This window comes from Schistocerca serialis, chromosome 1, assembly GCF_023864345.2.
Source record: "Schistocerca serialis cubense isolate TAMUIC-IGC-003099 chromosome 1, iqSchSeri2.2, whole genome shotgun sequence".
In the NCBI taxonomy this organism is placed as follows: domain Eukaryota; kingdom Metazoa; phylum Arthropoda; class Insecta; order Orthoptera; family Acrididae; genus Schistocerca; species Schistocerca serialis.
Genome location: NC_064638.1, coordinates 918,787,646 through 918,808,393, shown reverse-complemented (window position 1 = coordinate 918,808,393; position 20,748 = coordinate 918,787,646). Strand labels below are relative to the sequence as shown.

At 37.4% G+C, this 20,748-nt stretch overlaps 1 protein-coding gene across 2 annotated transcripts in view; it reads right to left on the bottom strand.

Moving 5' to 3' along the window:
* Positions 1–11,712, bottom strand: part of LOC126412337 (CUE domain-containing protein 1) — a 222,038-nt gene extending 210,326 nt beyond the window's left edge. For both annotated transcript variants that reach the window (XM_050081892.1, XM_050081883.1), the window contains exons 1-3: positions 11,359–11,712; positions 11,070–11,266; positions 9,854–10,035 (exon numbers count right to left, since the gene is read on the bottom strand). In XM_050081892.1, the coding sequence (XP_049937849.1) occupies positions 9,854–10,035; positions 11,070–11,168 (281 nt within the window). In that variant the 5' untranslated portion in view covers positions 11,169–11,266; positions 11,359–11,712. The remainder of the gene's footprint in view (positions 1–9,853; positions 10,036–11,069; positions 11,267–11,358) is intronic.
* Between the last annotated feature and the right edge of the window lie 9,036 nt (positions 11,713–20,748).

Below are 20,748 nucleotides of genomic sequence, written 5' to 3'. Positions count from 1 at the left end.
TTGGCTTGGGTTTCGTTGTTCGTAATGGCCAATTAAATTCAAAAGTTGTTGTGACTGGTATATGTTTTCTTATTGGCACTACTGATGATGTCTAGATTACTTTCTGGTTAACTGCCTTTATGATTTCACCTACAAATAATATTAGGTCTACTGCACTGGTTCCATTGGGTGCTATGTAGATTTTCAGGTTGGATTTGTTATTGAAGACTACATCCTCTCCTCCTAGTGTTTCCAGGACCAGTTCTGTTTTGCTGTTTGGTTACTCTATCCTCTTTTCTCCATCTATTATTCTTTTGATTTCATTTTCTACCATCATTTATGGTTGAGCATATATGACTATCATATGACATGATTTGTTTTAACAATAATTGTATTTTCACCTCTTGTTATTTCCTTTATTAATCCTAGTTTAGGATGGTTGAAATTAATCCTGCTGGTCAGTCTGGAGTGTGGTGTGATAAAGAATGAAATCCATAATACCCTTTTTAGTATATTCTTCTGGTAAAAAAAAAAAAAAAAAAAGGTTTCTGTGAAAAATATGGTGTCATACTTTGCTAGTGTCTCTGTTGGTATCAATGGTATCAAGTTTTTTAGCCATCAATGTTCCATAGCAAAATATTTGTGTGTTTATTGCAGTCCTGCTCCTCTGTTGTGTGACTACCATGGGTGAGATGCCTAAAGCATGGACTGGTAACTTGCAGACAAGGGTTCCATTCCCGCAAATAGCAACTTTTATACATATAATGCATAGCAACTAGCCTGTTCATTGCTTTCGTAATGTTTCCCTTTTGTCTAGTCCCTGGGTGATGAAAAGAACCCAAATCCATGTCACTGATGGTTCCTCCGAATCTTCCAGCAACTTCTTGTGTGTTGTTGCATGGTATTCAAAAAGCAGACTACTATTCCTGCTCCCACAAGGTATATGCTCAAGGTTGCCAAAAGGCTAACAAATTGTACTATATTCGAACTGGAAAGTCAGAAGTGAAACACGCTCTTGATTATCCAGAATTTTCACGTTAGTTTACTTAGCTATGTAGCTCATGAATAAAAGCAAGAAGAAACAATAATTTATACATCAGCAGAACTCACTCTAACAACAGTAGCACAAAATTATGAAACATAGTCTTCCTATTGCAACTGTAACACTGTAACCAGCAGATGAGTCAATGGTAAACCACGGCTATGCTCACAAATTTACAGTTATCTGTAGTTGTGGAACGTTCCACACTATATATTCTATTGTTGAGTAATGTACTGCAAGGGGAATTTATGTGTTGTCATGGTGTTAAATCACCAGTAATTGTTGCAGAGTTCTGCCTACGTCACCAGCCTCCTGTTGTTATCTTTTCTTATTTGTCTTCTTGTACTGTCCTGAAAACAAGATGCTGAAGTAAATGTGCGTATTCTGCATGGCAAAACATCTAACATACCATTCTCAAACAATAACAAACTAATACGGAATGAAGTTTATTGCAGTACAGAAGAAGGTTGACAATTAAAAAGAAAAATAAGTAAAAATAGGCTGATCATTTAATTGGTGCAATTCAAAGGTTTTCTTGGTATTTTGTTACTGAATTCGGTTCTGGCTATTTGCAGAGTAAAAAAGAAAAAACTGAAGTGATACACGTCTGAACCAACAACTGCCCTTGACTTACAAGATGAACATGGCACCACATAGCAAACATTACCTCTCTGTCATTGCTCTGGTGGCAGTTAATGCACACGTTTCATGACATACAAAACCAGTTGAAACTTAAGTAAGGAACTGACCTTTTTAGGATCGAAAATTTAAATTTATGATCTCGGTGCCATATAAATGCCATGACTATTTAGATACGAAAACAGAATAGCCTAGTACAGAATTTGGCAGGATCACTCAGCACCAATCCGGTAAGTGAGTGAACGATCATGAGGTGCCAAACATCATCAACAATATTGCCAAGTCTCTTCTGCACTAGTAATACGAAGAACTTCACGCACAGCTTACAGCATCCTCACTGCCATCCACAGCCTGCTCCAAACTAGCACTCTGTGGAGCTGCGGTACCAGACATCGATCTAAGGAAATGCTTCAAACTGACAGATGATTACACCATTGAAAAACACTAATTAGCTGCACACATACCCTTTTCAGTTTGTAGCTAAAGCTTATTTTAACAAAACTAAAAATATGTATGAACTGCTTTGTCCAAAGCACCAAGAAAGAGTAAGATACTATGCACAGTTGACCTCAAACAGACTGTATCTACATTCAGTCTTGAGTCATACATGACTAAAGTATCAGTAATACCACAAAAATGTGTACATATTAAACATAATATACTTAACACATCAATGCCATGCAGCAACAAATCAAACTGTAGATTCACATGAAAAATGAATATATGGCTGCTGAAGTAGAAGCAAAACAGAAAAAACCTGGCAAATGTGCAGTTGTGCACTTTCATTCATTTTCAGCTCCAAATGTATATGTAATGCTTATTAACAAGCTTGTTTATTGTTTCCAAAATTCTTCCCATCTAATTTGATACTGAGGTGATGAACCAAATTTAGCTTCATGTCACTGATAGTAGATTCACATCTGTTCAGAGACTTTTTCTGTTTTGTTGGTTATGCAACTTAGTATTTACAAAGCAGAGGACTATGGCTATCCCTGCAAGGTTGCTAGGAGACGTGAAACACGGGATGCTAAGGTTCATCACTTAACTTGTAACAGTCAGCTCAATTAAAGTAGCAGCGAAAGCAAGTGGTAAGGTACAGTTTTCGCAGCAAAACTGGAACCAATTTCTAAATCAGCTACCATTGTAGAAAATGAAGACTTTACAACTATGCAGACAAGGCATTACTACAATAAAACACGCTCTCACTGCCACAATCATAGCTGAGGTAGATATCTCACAACCTGAAAGGCGACAAACACAGTCAAGTGAATTTAGCATGATAAATGAGTCCCATGCCCAAAAATAACTGTTATGACACAAATCACAGTTATGACAACAGTGTTGTCAAGCAATGGCTACAATATTCCAAAGTCTTGAGTATCTAGTGACAAGCAGAATTCATTTTTACAGCTGTAATCTTAAATTGTTTAGCTAAATTCACTTCACCTTCCCTTTTCATTTCTATGACTTAGCTGCATAATTCACATGTAAGCTGCGATACTGAGACAAAATATTTATTTTTAGACTAACGGAATATTGTACTTCATGCAAGTAGCTGTACTTCATATAAGTAACATCTGTTCTTATCTTTAACATTGTGTCATGAGGCTCATCAACCACTATTGGGATGAAAGAGACCTGCTGCCAGCAGTGTCTTGCTAGCTCAGTGTTTCTGCAAGTCTTGCCAAGGAAGGGCTGTGCAAGCTGTTAGTCATAAACTCGCTACAGACAAGAGCACTCAAAGTTCTTATTTTTCGTTTTATTTAATGAAGCAGCAAACTGCTCGAAGAAATTCTTTAACAAAATCTGAATAAAACCTTTACACAAACCCACTTCAGCAAGTTGTATTAACAGTCACAGATGTCTGCTTTGCAAATACTAAGCTGCAACACTATACAAAGGTCTCTGAAAAGTTCCGACTCAACTGTCAAGTATACAAATATGAGTTTTGTTTGTCATGTATGACCCATATGTCAGTGGAATAATTATGAAGTGAACAAATTTATTAATGTAGATCCTTCACACTAAATCTTTGTAATACACTGAAGAGTCAAAGAAACTGGTACATCTGCCTAACATCGTGCAGGGCCCCCACGAGCATGCAGAAGAGCTACAACACGACGTGGCATGAACGCCACTAATATCTGAAGTAGTGCTGGAGGGAACTGACACCACGAATTCTGCATGGCTGTCCATAAATCCGTAACAGTACGACAGGGTGGAGATCTCTTCTCAACAGCATGTTGCAAGTGATCCCAGATATGATCAATAGTGTTCATGTCTGGGGAGTTTGGTGGTTAGTGGAAGTGTTTAAACTCAGAAGAGTGTTCCTGGAGTCACTCTGAAGCAATTCTGGGTGTGTGGGTATCGCTTTGTCCTGCTGGAATTGCCCAAGTCCATCAGAATGCACAAAGGACATGAATGGATGCAGGTGATCAGACAGGATGCCTACATACATGTCACCTGTCAGTGTCAGGTCCCATATCATTTCAGTTCCAAACACTCCACACCATTACAGAGCCTTCACCAGCTTGAACAGTCCCCTGCTGACATGCAGGGTCCATGGATTCATGAGGTTGTCTCCATACCCATACATGGCCCTCTGTTCGATATAATTTGAAACGTGACTCATCCAACCAGGTGACACGTTTCCAGTCATCAACAGTCCAATGTTGGTGTCGACAGGCCCATGCCAGGCTACGGCTGTGTGATGCAGTCATTAACGGTGCACGACTCTCTTCTGAAGGCATTTGTCTCAAGTGCAGCCTTATAAGGAAGTAAAATGTGGGCAGTAAGTAGTTCTCACAAGAAGAGTATAAGGCGATTGAAATGCAGTGCTAAAGAAGAATACTAAAATTTAGATTAGTATATTGTGCAACTAATGAAGGGGTACTGAATACATGTGGAGAAAAAATAAATCTGTGGCACAACTTGACTAAAAGAAGGGATTGTTTGGTAGGACACAGTCTGAGACACCAAGAAATTGTCATTTTAGTACTGGAGAGAGGTGAGGGAGGATAAAAACTGCAGAGGGAGACCAAGAGATGAGTACAGTACGCAGGTTCAAATAGTTCTGGGGTGCAGTAGTCACTAGGAGATGAAGAGGTTTGCACAGGATTGAGTACTGTGGAGACCTTCATTAAAAACCAGTCTTTGGACTGAAGAGAACAACAACACAAACTTCTTTATAAGAAAGGTGATGAGAAAGACTTACATAATTATCATCCAATTTTGTTACAGGCATCTTTTTCCAAAATATTTTTGGAATAATGTACTCAATAGTTATCCCACATTTTAGTAGAAACAACTAATGTAGTTTACCACAGTTTGGATTCCAGAAGTGATGCTCAACTGAGAATACTATTCACACACACTGTATTTTTCTGCATTCTTTCCAAGGCAATTAACTGCATAGGTCACATTACCTTCTTAGAAAAACTTAAAGTTTATTGTACCGATGACTTTACACATAACTGATTTGAATCATACTTAAAAAATAGAATGCAAAAAGTTGTTATGAATAATTCAAACTACATTGAGATGATAGAAAATTTTAGTGACTGGGGAGAAATCACAAAGGGAGTCCCACTGGGTTCAATTCCAGGTCCACTCTCATTCTTTATATATGTGAATGACCTTCAACATAACATTGGCAAAACTGGCACTTTCTGCAGACAATATGCATGTTATAATAAATCCTACTGGAGAAAAAGCAGCAGAAGAGATTGTTAATGAGTTTTTCAAAGAATTATTAAGTGATTCACGCCCTAGATTTTGAAAAAGCACACCATTTTCAGTACTGTACAACAAATGGTCATACCAACAATGATATCACACATCAACAAGTTAATGTGGTATAATGTGCCAAATTTCTGGGCGTAAATACTGACGAAAAACTGAAATGGAAGTTGCACATTACTGTGCTTCTCAAAAAACTGAGTTCATCAACTTTTGCTATTTGTATAATTGCTAGTCTCCAAAACCAATGAATCAGCATCGTGATATTTTGCTCATTTCTACTCAATAATGTCTTACAGAATAATTTTTTGGGGTAACTTATCACTTCGAAAATACTGACCACACAAATGTCAGCAGTAACAATAATATGTGGTGTTTATCCACTCGTCATGTAGGTACCTCTTAAAAGAGTTAACCATTTTAAGTGCACCATTAGAATACATATATTCCCTAGTGAAATTCATCATAAATAATCCGTGACAATTTGAGAAGAATAGTGATGTCCATACTTACAACAGTAGAGAACACAATGCCCTTTATTACCATTTAATAAAGCTGTTTGGCTCAGAAAGGAGTTCAATACACAGCAACAAAAATTTTTGATCATTCACCAAATAGCATAAAAGTCTGACAGGTAGCAAACCAACTTTTAAATCTAACATAAAATCATTCTCCTGGACAAAGTCTTCAGGTCCATGGGCGAATTTATATTTAAAAACTGGTAGCCTGTAAGAACAAAAATATTGTGTTTTTAAGTATAGTCACATCAGTAGGACTAAGGCATAGTAGATTAACACTAATCACGCATACATATTCTGTAAACAGACTCGTTCCATATCAATTAGATGAAAGAAGGATTCCAATGACCTATTGAGCACTTAACAAACTAACCAACCTGAAAACTGTGTGGAGCAGTTTTGCCTCTACATTTATATATGCATCTAAATTTATAAGTGAAGTGCACGGTAGAATGTACTTCCCATTGTCCCACTTATTAGGGCTCTTTCCATCCCATTTGTGTGTGGAGCCCAGGAAGAATGATTGATTTAGTGTCTCTGTACATGCTGTAATTAATTGAATCTCATCTTTGCACTTTCTATAGTAGTAATATGTAAATGGTTGTAGCATACTTTTAAATCTACAAGCGACTACCATTTTTCAGCATCTCGGTTACAAACTCCCACACTCCAAATAAGCCTGTACCAATAAGTGCTATCATTCTTTGTATACATTAGTGAAGTCCTATTTGGTATGGATCCCACACACTTGAGCAACAGCCTACAACAGGTTGAATGATACACAGCAACAATCTCACCTGATTTTATTTTTCCAGTCCTGCCAGTGTTTCGAGTTCACCACCTGTTTTACTCGCAATGGGGCCTATGTGACCATTTTTTCCCAACAAACTGTCACACCCAAGTATCTATAAGAGTTGATCAACTCCAATTGTGATATATTCACACTACAGGCATAGGACATCATGTTTTTTTCATTTTGTGAAGTGCATAATTTTACGTTTCTAAACATTTAAAGCAAGTTGCCAACCTTTGTACCACTTTGAAATGACTGCAAAAAGAGTTTACTTAATGCTGTCCACCACGTCATTAATTTATGGTATGAACGACAATGGTCCCAACACACATCCTTAGGGCACACTTAAAATTTCTTCCAAATCTTTCAATATTTCACCATCCAAGACATCATGCTGTGTCCTTCCCAACAATAAATCCTCACTCCAGTCACAAATTTTGTTCGATACCCAACATGTTCATACTCTTATTATTAAGCATAGGTGTAGTCTTACCGAGTCGAATACTTTTTGTACGTCAAGAAATATTGCACCTACCTCACTGCTTTGACCCATGGTTTTAAATGCATGTGAGAAAAATGCCCTGAATGCTGATATCTGAAAGTACAGGAGAATTTAATAGGAAGGGGAAAAAGAAGAAGAAAAAGGAATAAAAGCACATAGCGGGTTTAACAGGACTGACATTTTTGAAATCCACGCTGGTGGACATAGAGGAGGTCATTCTGTTTAGATACCTCATTATGTTTGAGCTCAGCGTACGTTTTGATGGAAGATCCTAAAACAGATGTATGTCAGTGATACTGGACAGTAGTTTTGTGGATATTTACTGTCCTGCTTGTAAAAGTGAGTGATCTGTTCTTCTTCCAACTACCAGGCACAGTTTTTCTGTTCATGGGATATATTGTATACTACGGTTAAGAGAAGGGCTATCTCTACAGCAAATGTAATATAGTATGTGTCACAGATTAGATTGGGCCTTGTACAATTTTAGCAATTTCAGCTGTTTGACAATACCATCGACAGAAATATCACACACGATTCATTTTTGCAGCAGTGTAGGAGTTTACCTGCAACACTATTCCTTGGTCTTCCTTCACAATGAAAAATTTGAAAACATGAGTTCAGCATTTCTGCTTTTGTTTTGCTACCCTCAGTTTCAGTTCCCGTGTCATCCATTAGTGCCTGGACACTTTTGTAATACCGACAGCTTAGACATATGATCTGAATTTCTTTGGAGTGTGAGAAGTCTTTCAATAAGATTCTGCTATGATAGCCATACAAGTTACACAAAAATTATCTATCACACTGTTTTTAGCAGATTACCATCATCAGACAAGAGAGAGAGAGAGAGAGAGTTAATAATCATTCTGCTACAGTATGTCTCCTTTTCTTCCACAAACACATCAATGCCCACAATGTTTTGGAAAAGAAGTTCATGTAACTAAGTTATTAAGGAGATACTGGTGTCTGTATGTCCCTTTTATGGGCAATGTCCATAAAAATAATGAAGGAAACCAATATTGGTTAGGCAAGCACTCCCCCCCACCCCCCCCCCCCACCCAAAAGTTTGTGAGAGATCGCAGAGAAAGGTACTTGCCGATGGAACAAATCATTAGATATAGAATTCAAATAATGCAACGCAGACATATATTTTACAGGATTCAGAGGTCAACCAAAAGCTAGAATACAGTCCATCGGCTTTGGTTTGTGATGTAACTGTGTTGTGCTGTGTGACATCATTGAGGCTTGGCTTGTTTAAAGTGGATCGTTTTTGCAGAGAGCATGTCAGAGTAAACAGTGGTGCACTCTAGTGTGCGATGCTCATGTTTCTAAATTGTTTACGAGAGATGTTAGTGCAGCACTGGATTTAGTGCTGTTACTCAGTGTTTTGAGCACTTGTTTTTGTTGTCTTATCAGTGAGTTATTTGAATGTTGTTCATTATTGGCTTCTGATTTGTTTTCAGTTTTGAAATTGTTGGGCTGTTGTGTTGTTAATGGTTACAAGTTGTTTCCTTTTTTGTGTGTATTTTGTATGGTACTAGGTATAGATCTTACAATGAAATTTAGTAGATTTGTCAGCTGTGGGAAAGTACATTTTTTGTATTTTTGGTCTCCATAGTAAGGAATGTAGTGTGATTCTTTATGTATCTAATTTTCTTTGAGATGTGGGTATCTAAATTCATGCTGAATTAGTTTTTTATGATTTTGTGGTTTGTGTTGGTAGGTGAAGTTTGTATTTAGTAGTTTACAGTGGTGAGTATCAGGGAGTGTGCTGTTGTTGTTGTTGTTATTATTTTGGTCTCATTAGGTTCTGATAAGAGTTAGTTCTAATAGTTGTGGGTTCTTGGTATCACTTTCTTCGTTGAATACACTTGAAATAGAGGTGACCACCCTCTCAATGCCATCACAGATCAAAGTTGATACTGTCACAGATCAAAGCCAATGGGTGGTATCTCAACTTTTTGTAACTTCTTTCCAAATTTATTAAAGCTTCAATAAACACATCATTGTACACAATCTAGTGTGTGTAGAAACGAGATCATTTTGATGTTATGTAGAAGGCAACAGTGTTCCTCTTCCATTCACTTTTATTTCGCCACCTATGCTTTCCATTTGCATATCAAATTAATTTGATAATGCCCTGTTAGCTTCGTGACCAGGTGTGGCCAAAAGAAGCACATCCCCTTTAGTTACATTGCACCAACTCGTGTCTTAATATCTATTACATACAACTCACTCTTCTGTTTATGTATTTACACCTCAGAAAGTGGGACTAGTGTAGCAGGGGATACAACCCGTCGGCTTTGGACAATGACGTCACAAGTCGCCCAACGAGAAGCGATTCTTCTTAGTGTTGTAGCTCCCTTCAGTAGCTGATAAGTGTTTTTTGGCTTTTTTAAAAAAAAAATCTCACGAGATAGAATAAACAGATCTACTTTATTAAGCAATCAGTAAAAAAACGAAACTGAAACATAACAGCAAAAGCGAAAATGGTAAACTGCTCTCTGGCGACTTGGGACGTCATTGTTCAAAGCCGATGGGTTGTATCCCCTGCTACACTAGACCCCAGAAAGTTAGGTCAAATTCAAAATATATCAAAATTTTCTACTCTATACTGAAAAAGCATAAAAGATTGACTTCATTACTTTGCAGGAGATGAACTTGTTATAATGGCAACCTCAGCAGTCGTGCCAACACCTTTTGAAGTTTCCAATGTTTCCTTTTGTTCAATTTCATTGCGCAACTTCTCATTCTCATTGTCAGTTGTCATTGCCAAAAGCTGGTCAATGGTTGCATCTACAGCACCTTGATTTGCCCTTAGGACTGCCTGTGTGCAGAAGGATAAGAACATATTTAAGTTCATGCAAAGCTGACCACTATTGAAACAGCTTTTAGCACAACTGTTTATTAAAAGGAGAACAAATAAAACCTTTATGCCATTAACCTCAATCATTGGGAAAAAAGCCACTGAACAACACAACAAAGCATCTGGTACCAGACTAACCACAAATAAATAATCTGCTGTTCTCTTGGCTCTCTACAGGCAAACTACAAAAATTAAAATTACTTTTATTCTGTACGAGTGACAGCATTAACTTCCTGCATGATTCAACACACATTAAAAATAGCCAACATCTTCAAAAGACTTTCATTGACAAAGCAGCAATGATTTTTTTTCTTTAATCTCAAAACATAAGGTCTAATTAATGAAGTTTCAGAAAGTCTACCTATCTTTGCAGTAACTCCTTTCCTAAATAAAATAAAAAAACCAACAACAGCATTTATTATGGTCCAAAGCGAGATGCCTAAAGAGTAAACTGCAAGTCGCAGGCTCTTGTAAAATGAGAAAAGCTAGTGATATTTACAAATATTATGAACGCCTCTCATAGTTAAAAATTAAATTTCATTTCGACACAAGATCCTAAAAAACCTGCTTGTTGACTGAAATTCATGAAAAATCAAGATACCACACCCCTCATTCTTATTTTGCTTCTATTGCACAGTACTGTATTAATCTACAGTCTCCCCCTGGCTCTTATTCTTGTCCCTGCCATTAACTGGACAGGAGGTCAATGACAATATTATGTTATACAATAAAAACCATCATCAGATCAGAAATATATCTTCGATTTCTACCTCTCTTGGTTCTGTTCCAATTCACCAACTTGTAATTTTCATTCAGCATGTACTATGTCTTACTCACAATGTTTTCGGTGAAATAAATGGGAAGGAAGCATAGTCTGGGACGATAACATACTTTTTTTGTTACACATCAGTACTAGTACCCCACTGATAGTACTAACTGCTTCTGCATTTTTAACAGAGTTCTTATGATATACAAATTCAAATTAAACTTTTTACCTCTATAACTTCATCGTCCATATCTGGAAACATTGTTCTGAAGTCTGCCATGGCTTGGTGGAATTCCAATTGTGTGGTTGGCTGTTGAACTGTGGCCATCGTGTAATCGGCGAGTATGTAAAACCTACTTTTCTCATTAAGTTAATGTTTCACATTGCCTTAATATATCTTGTGATTATGTTCCATATGAGCAAAAACTGCAAAATAAAACAACAACTGTATCTGTTGTAAACCTTAGTAAGGCAAGACTCAAATACTTTATTGTGTAATACAACAGATGACAGCTAACCCTGTATCACGCTACGGACGATCAGTGTTGTGAGAATTAAGGAGACGCATTTCCGACATCAGTTGCTGGACAATTCAAGTAAAGAGCAAATTAAGTTTGCTAAGATTTTAATCCTATAAGGTCAGTTATCGAACGAACTTCAACCGTTGGAAGTAACAGTCAGCTGTAAAAATGCAAACATATATTCAAATAAATGACTCATTTTCAATTTTCTTTCAATGATACGTGGAATTCCTGCAAATATGGCCTCATTTCGGACATTAGTTCAATAAAATTCTACTGAACTATACAAATTTTAGCGATGTATACACGAACAGCCATTTTTTTTAACGCTGCTCATCAAAGCATTCTAGCTTCGCAGAGACTCCCGCAAATACTGTGCGTGAAAAAGTGCGGATCATAACGGAGCGGCTGCTTCCCTAATTGGCTGCTGTTTGTGAACATGCAACGATCACGTGCGGCTGCAAACTGCGGATTTCGTAAACCGATTTTCCATTACCGTTTCTGAGCGGTCATGTTAACACTTCAAAATTGGTTATGGAAATGCGCTTCAAGTTTCGGGTAATATGGAGGGAGTGGCTTTTTGTGTAGTGAAGGATAAATATAAATATTAGATTCAAGCTGTTTACACCTCGTCTGATTGAAGAGAAATAGCGACTGTGCTGACTAAATCATAAACTGTAAAACCGGGTTCACACAAGCAACAAAAGTATCGCGACAGCTAGTGGAATACTCCAATTGCATTGCAGTTGCATGTGTAAACTCAGAGCTTTTAGTAGGGAAAAAGCTCAGCTTGGTAGTACCACAGTCTAACCTGTGGTAGTACTTCGTTGCGCACTTTCCTACCACCACTGCTCCCTGGTGGCAGTAGATTAATGTTTCGAAACACGAGCATTCTGTCGCAGTTATCGTGGTGTATTTGCTGCTGTACACCATTGGATTCCAGTGAACGATGGCCGGCACGTACACTTTCGTACAGTCTTTTTGAACGAATAAAGAAACTTAATGTATTTAACCGAAAAAGCGAGTCGTATAAACTCGTAATTTGTGAGACCAAGCATCGTATAAATTGTGGATTATACGCAGGAAATAGTTCCACAGTGTAATATGGCAGCTGTTAAACTAATAATTGTTATTTGAAAAGCCTGTGTTGTAATAATAAAAATAGGAAAAATAAATAAATATCACTAAATATTATTGAATATTCATATGAAGACACGTTTTTGCCGGATATAATATGACTGCATTATTAGAAATGTTATGTGCTTACTTGAATTTTTCTTGGCTATCGGACTTCGCTTACATTTGAATTGTAATTCCAGGCAGTGAAATCTGGGAACACCGGCGCTTGTCATAATCTATAAAATCCTCCTTGTATGATTTTCACTTCACTTCAACAAAGAAAGAATACTTGATACTGTTGTTCAATATACCATTATTCATGCACACATATGATACATAAAACTCGTAACATTCATATTTAAAATCGCACATATTGATCGTCCTTCTACATACTAGAGTGTGTGTGTAAAAACAAAAAACTGAGCAATAAAATTGAACGAATATTTTTTCATTTGAGTGGGCCTTACTGCACATTCATAATTAACGTCTTTGCCAATGCTTATGACCGATCGGTGTTTCAGTTTTTTGTTTCCTAATAAATCTTAATTTTACGATATCCTGGGGGTCTCTCACCATGTAGCCATACATGCCTTTATCGACGAATATAATCATATTCCAAAATCTTGGAAGAATTGCGCGTCTGCCGATGTTTTTTACATGCCAACTGTTGGCTTGTTTGCCATTTGTAATCTCCCTCCTACTTCCCTCTTCCATCGATTGTCCACATTAGACAATGCTTAGTCCAAGTAATTAATAAGCAAAGTCTTCTACGAAGATTCGAGAGGAGCGAAGATTGCAATGAACCTTCACGTTTACTTAGCTTGTCATATTGAGATGGCTCCAGTTCTTCTTGCCTAGGGGCCTGATTCTTAATGCTGAAAATCTAACATCAAGTCCTCATGGTTGGTTTTAACTGAATAAATTAGAAGATCGTTGGTGCAGAATATTTTTTTTTTTACGGAAATATATTTGCCACTGATTTTCTCACGTTTTAGTATATCATACAGGATTTGGATTTTTCACATTAACGAAGCCGAAATTACATTGTTCACACCAATTATACAAAAATACGTCTGATCACATCAGAGACAAGTTTAAGACTCTCGCACTCTGTGAAAACAACAATATTCCAAAGGGTATACAATTTTTCTTACAAAATCAATTCCTACTACTTTTCCTTACATTATTAATTTCATCTCGTTGAATCGGATGTACTGCTGGTGGTCTGCGTTTTTCTAACACAATATATCGACGTCCTACATCGACGTCTTCATTAGGTGCTTCCTGTGACTAGAAATTGCGTTAGGAAAACGCAGACCACCGGCAGTACACCCGATTCGACGAGATGTCACAAAATTGCCAGGAAAGTCTAAGAAATTACATTATTAATTTCGATTATCATTTCATAAATCAATCTAGAAATAAACATAGTAAATGGTGCAGGATTGTGTAATAGAAATTTTACGTGTTCAAATAATTCTAATTTCAAATGTTTCTAAAAAAAATGTTAACTGTACATTCAAAACTCGTACTTATCGATTATGACATCGATATTAAAATATTTTATAAAGTAATTCCTTTTCATAAATTTTAGCTTGAAATATAACATACTGTGTATAAAATTATACGAAAGTTTTCAGAATAGCAGCTGAGATAATACTGACCCATCCAAAATTCGAAAAATAATACTGGTATCGACAACTACTTTTGAGGAAAAGTAGTGTAAGAGGAGGATGTCCCACAAGCCACAAGCTGTGTCACCACATAAGATGCGTGTGTGACCCTGGCTTAATAGCTGTTTTCCATGCGCCATATTTAAGTGGGCTAGCAAATCCGTTTCAGCCCTTAACATTTAAACGCGAGAGTGAAAATCGGTTTCCGAAATTCGGTTTTCGTCCTCCAGAAGATTTGTCCCATATAAACGTGGTGGATCTGCCTGAGCACAGAATCTTTCAATTTAGAACGCAAGATCTATTTACACTGGACAACACAGTCAAATGTTGATGTTTTTCTTTAAAAAAAACGTGATGGCAACACTATGCCACTTCACTTAGCCTCGTAACAAACTGTGAACTGATGTTGTAAATAAATAATATTTATTTATTTTATAATGTCAGAATACATACATCACATATTTAAAATAATACATACATAATTTCATTCTGGTACTATAAGCATTATCAGTTTTCTACAAACATGTGGTATTTAAGTACACACATTTTAAATGCTTTGTGGCCAATACTTAGCCACCTTCCAGGCTTCTTGAGTAGTTGCCACCATTTCTTTTAGTGAGCATGTAGCTGGCCACAGCTTTCAGGTGAGGAGATGATACATGGTTTGCTCTTCTCCGAATGTTTCACAGGATGGCGTCACATGAAAATTCTCATTTCTTCAGGTTGATATTGTGGTCTTGGTTACACCAGTCATTTAGTCTGGATGCTGAAGACTGTTTAATGCAGCTTCGCCTTGATTTGAGTCAGACAGTTTGTGGTGAGTACCCACACATTTCTGCTTTTTTCTTTACTTCTTTTTAGTTAGGCGGAAGATTCACAGCGGATAATGTCTGAGGGTGGGAGACCTGTTAGACCATTGGTTCCCACCAGTGATCCGCATGAGATATGGCCTGTAAAAGACATAAAATTGCGAATTTTTATTAGTTTCAGGTCATTAAGGACTTTTTAGGCGGATTGTGCAGGGCCATATTCCTGGTGCACAGTGGCAAGCTTGAGTGGCTAGGGGGATGGAAGGGGGGGGGGGCGAGCGATTGCTGTCACAGCATAGTGTGGGCTGTGTCAGTGATTCTGTTTGGATGTTTAGTGGTTCGACGGCATCAGTAGTTTAACTGACCTGTCAGCATTCTTGTCAGTTTATGACTAATGTAAAAGAGGTAAGTACTCATTTTTCTGAGTTAAACACTTTAAATCAAAAATAGGCATTAGAAAAGGAGTTACAGACACGAGTAAAACCATGTAGGTGTGTATTACAAAAGTACACTACAGTTAGGTACATTTTGTTGAGTATTTAATTAGAATATCACATTACAGAGCGATATATAACCCACACATTTGTAAAAATGTATGTGTGCAAGCTGCATCACATCTCTTCCTAAGCTACTGGACCAATTTCAACCAAACGTATCACTTACTGTGTAGAAAGAATAGCTATGGGGGTAATAACCACCTACCTATCAAACAGATGGGGTGAAAAAGCAATGTATCTCACAACGTGTGAAAACTCAGAATTTATTCATCAATTACTTGAGAATGAGAGCACTTAGTGACTTGCAGCTGACTTTGCACACAATTGCAGCCCTTTACAAAACTTTTTCTCGCTGACAACCTCCAAAGAATGGGGAAAAGAAAAAAGTTTATTGCTTAATATGTCTTCAATGTTTGTGCAGTAAAACTCTCACATCAGACATGAAGTTTTATTACTTCTTTTTTATTAACATCATTTGTGACACATTTTGCAGACAGTATGCACGTATACCAATGAATGAACTTCCAAAGCTATATCATTGTACAACACACAGTTCAGGAAACATAAACACTGATATATGTGAACACTGCCGCATCATGCATGAGTTTTAAATTTATTATCTCTTTGCTACTAACTGTATTAGCGATACACTTCGCAGGCAGTATCCACCTGTTTCACTGAATGTACCTCCAAAATTATATCATTGTACTACCCATATTTTACGAGATGTGACGTCATACACATTGAGCAGCATGAAAACGAAAATGCAAGACGAAATTTGCTAGTGATATACGTGAAAGATGTGTACAAATTTGTGTGAAATATGCTCAATATATGTGGAATATTTGTGACATGCGCATATACAGGCAAAACACTGGGTAAAAACCTCCTCTGAAACAGATGGATCGGTTTCAGTCAAACTTGGCTTACATATCACTTACTATTTGGAAAGAAATACTGTGGTGGTGAGAATCAGCAACCTCATGTTGAGGTTGGGGGTAATAATATGGAGAGAATAGGGAGGGTGTTGCAGGCACGGACAGACAGGAAATGGGAAGGTGTAAATGGAAACAGATATGGGGGAGGAGGAGATGGATAGAGAGAGGGAAGGGGGAAATGGACAGAGGAAAGCTAGAGTAGGAGAGGGACAGAGAGAGGAGGTGGAGGAGATGGACAGAGGAGGATGTGGATAGAGGGGGTGAGAAGAAGACAGAGGGATTGGAAAAGGGGACTCAGAGGGGGAGGAAGAGATTAACAGAGGAAGAAGGAACAGGTGGACAGAAGGAGGAGGAGCAGATGGACAGAAAGAGTGGGGAGGAGCAGATAGACTGAGACAGGGGAGAGTAGCACATGGACACAGAGGAATGTGGAGCAAAAGGACAGAGTGAAGGGAGAAGAATATGGATGAATAGAATTGGAATAAATGCATACCTGGACAATGCTAGAAAATAAAAATATTAAAAGCACATTTATTTTTAATTTATTTATTTACTTTGCTATGGAAAATATATCATTTTTATGCATTACCTTGTTATGCTTATACTCGATTTCATTCACATAATTTTCAGAAAATTGTGCCTTACAGAAAATATGACAGTAGATAAAGTACATTTGAATTTACGGAGTTGACAGCATCACCCACTGACCGATCTCACACTGTGGCATTCTTGGTGCACGGCCCAGTGCTCATTTATTTCCCCTCTGCACTCTGTTCCAGATTTGCCCAATCAGTCTGGCAAAGTCCTTAACAGACTCTCTGGTCTACCCTTTCTTCCTTTTCAATATGTTCAATGCTGATGGCATTTTATACCATATATTCGTGTTCTGCATCACCATAAATGTCATCCTTACCATATCAGTCTCCACCAAGAATTAAATGGCACTGATTGTATGTGTCACATTGAATTCTGCTGATGGGCACAACTTTAGATTCAGAGGTATGACACACTTACTAAATTGAATTACTTACTGACGAGGCTACATTCACGAACTATGGAACTGTTAATGTGTATAACATGAATTATAGGGCAACTGAAAATCCATGTTGGCTGTGGGAAGTTGCACACCAAAAACCATGGCCAGTGAATGTATGGTGTGGGATTCTGGAGGACAGAATTAGAGGCCCCTATCTCATCGAAGGAAATCTTAATGGTAGGAAGCACACCACATTCCTGCAAGAAACATTAGGTCTGTTATTGGAAGAAATACCTTTAGAAACAAGGAACAGAATGTTGTATCAACACGATGGGTGTCCGGCACATTTTTCTCTGATGGCTAGTAATGAGTTGCAGAGACAATTCCCAAATCGTTGGATTGGATGAAGATTTGCGACAGAGAACTGTCAGAGCATGTGCTTTGATAAGTGCCGAAGTGATAAGGAATACCACTCAATCCATGATAAGGAGATTGCAGCACTGCACTGATACCAGTTGTTATCACTTTGAACACCTTCTGTAAATGGACGTTCGTGCTATCTTTGTGATGTTCATTGACCTTCAAAGACCTTACTGCTACACATCATTGGTTTCATCTCGGTAACCACTATCAGAAAATAAGTATCAAACTATAGCACCCCATTTAAAGAATCAAAAGTTGACCTTCATATCTCTGAAGCGACCCCACCTAGCGACGAAAAATCAACGTCATATTTGGGGCCCCATTGTCCCATGAAACGTTTGTCCCACAAACTTTTCATCTCCTATCATACTATCAGTTATTCTTGGTGGCAATAGTTAGTAACTCATGCTGTAGATCAAGCATTAAAACAGGAAGATGCCATGAAATATGAAGAAAGAAGCCAAATAGAAACAATGAACAGTCCAAGCTTGCGATGTGCAGCATCAAGCATATTTGTATAACTAAGAAGTCATGGTTATGTGGTTACAATGTTGGACAGTAGACCCATGTAGTAGGTTCTCGCTCACTTTTCATTTTCTGCTAAATGGGTATTCTATAATTAACTCTTCAGGCCCAGCTCACGAAAAAAAATTAATACAAAGAATATTTTTTTAACATCACATTCACCAATTTTTACAAATAATTAGTTTTTTCATACAAAAGGTGAACATAAGAAAATGAATTTTATAAATTCTTTATAAAAGGTGAACATAAGAAACTAAAATGTAATATTGTTTTATAGAAGGTGAACATAATAATATAAATTAAATGCATTATGGTTAATGTAAAAAAGTGTCTGTTATTCTTTGAATTCTGTAATAAGAAGATATAAAATAAAATTAATAATCAACTCATTTTTAATTTAATAAGAAAATCTTAGGTATGATTAAAGAAGTGTCTCTAAATAGGTGCATTATTAATGAAAATTTTTTATATTATTCTTTGAATTTCCAGCAAGTGTACTCATCTGCCCTGCAATAATAAATTCACTATGAAAACTTCCACTTTGTGAAATCAATATCACTTCTAACTCAATTAATTTGAATTAAATAACATAGAAAAACTTTAGAAATGAATATTTTTGTACCATGTTCAAGAGTTTTCAAAAATAATCAGTTTTCACACAAAATGTGAAACTAAGAAAATAAAATTTAATATTTTTTATAAAAGGAGAATGTAGGAAAAAAGAATTTAATATTGTTTTACAAAAGGTGAACATAAGCAAATAGAATTTAATATTATTTTATAAAAGGTGAACATAAGAAAATAAATAAAATGCATTATTGTGAATACAAGAAATCTATTCCATTCTAATTCTTTATTCTTTATCAGCAATAAGATTTTTTTGATCTGTTGTATCTGATATGTTTTTAGAGGTAAGACTTATTTACAGTGTTACCACAATTACATGTAACTTTTATTTTCTGATGTATTGATACACATTCTTTACAAATCTAACAAAATCCATCTTTTCGAAATTAATTATTATGAAATTCATTAATATTCTTTTTCTCTAAGTAGTCACCACGCCGCTATAGCTGTTTGGTATTGTCCATTCCAAGATTACAAAATATAATAGGAAAAATAAAAATTCATTCTCAAAAAAGCAAATTTTTATGTTTTTATTTTCTTATGAAAGTACTTCAAAATGAAATGCAAACAATCTCCAAAGAGATTCTTGAGTTTCTCCTGGCGTATTTGCTAATCAAAATATAATTATAGTTTGACGTGAAGACTACTGAACTTTTTAGGCATGTCTTGACTTCCACGTATTTTCTTTGTACTGGAGAATACTACGAACAAACGGAGGGAGTCGCCATGGGTAGCCCACTCTCACCGGTGGTAACGAATTTGTACATGGAGAACTTCGAGGAGGAAGCCCTGTCGTCATCCGAATGGAAACCTAATTGCTTTTTCTGTTACATGGACGACACGTTCGTCATCTGGCCACATGGTATGGATAAACTCCTTGACTTCCTTACACATCTAAACTCCATACACCCCAACATCAAATTCACTATGGAGACTGAAACGGAGGGTAAATTACCTTTCCTTGACGTCTTGATCAAGAGAGGGGCTGACGGCACCCTAGGTCATGTGGTGTATCGGGTGACAATGCACACTGATCTGTATTTGCACGCAGACAGCTGCCATCACCCTTCACAGAGGAATGGGGTACTTAAAACTCTAGTACATAGAGTGCGCACTATCTCTGACGCAGGGAGTCTACCCCAGGAATTGGAACATCTGAGAATTGTATTTCGAAAAAATGGGTACTCAGAGTGGCAGATTCAACGTGCTCTCCGCCCAACCTCTACAGCACAGCCTGTGGAGATGGATGAAACCACGAGGGAGGAGGTAGGACACTGCGTTTATTCCATATACAGGCGCACTCTCAGGGAAAATCGCTCGCATTTTGAAGAAACACCGGGTCGGAACTGTGTTTTGTCCTCCGAATAAAACTCGTGCACTGGTGGGGAGCGCCAAAGATGACCTCGGTTTGAGAAAGGCCGGCGTGTATCAGATTCCTTGTCAATGTGGCAAGTCGTATATTGGTCAGACGATGCCGTGAACACCAGAGGCACACTCGATTGATGTATCCGAGCAAGTCGGTGGTCGCTGAACATTGTTTGTCGGAAAATCACGCTATGGAGTATGAACGCACGAGGATTCTGGTACAGACGTCGAGATACTGGGACAGCGTTGTTAGAGAGGCAATCGAAATTCCCACCAATGACGACCTCATAAACCGTGACTGTGGCTATAATCTTAGCAAGGCTTGGGAACCAGCGATTGGGTTAATCAAGAGTAAATCGAGGAAACGTATAGTTGTGACGACCACGGCGGACAAAGCCAACACACCGACGTCATCTCAGACGCCATCGCAATCTG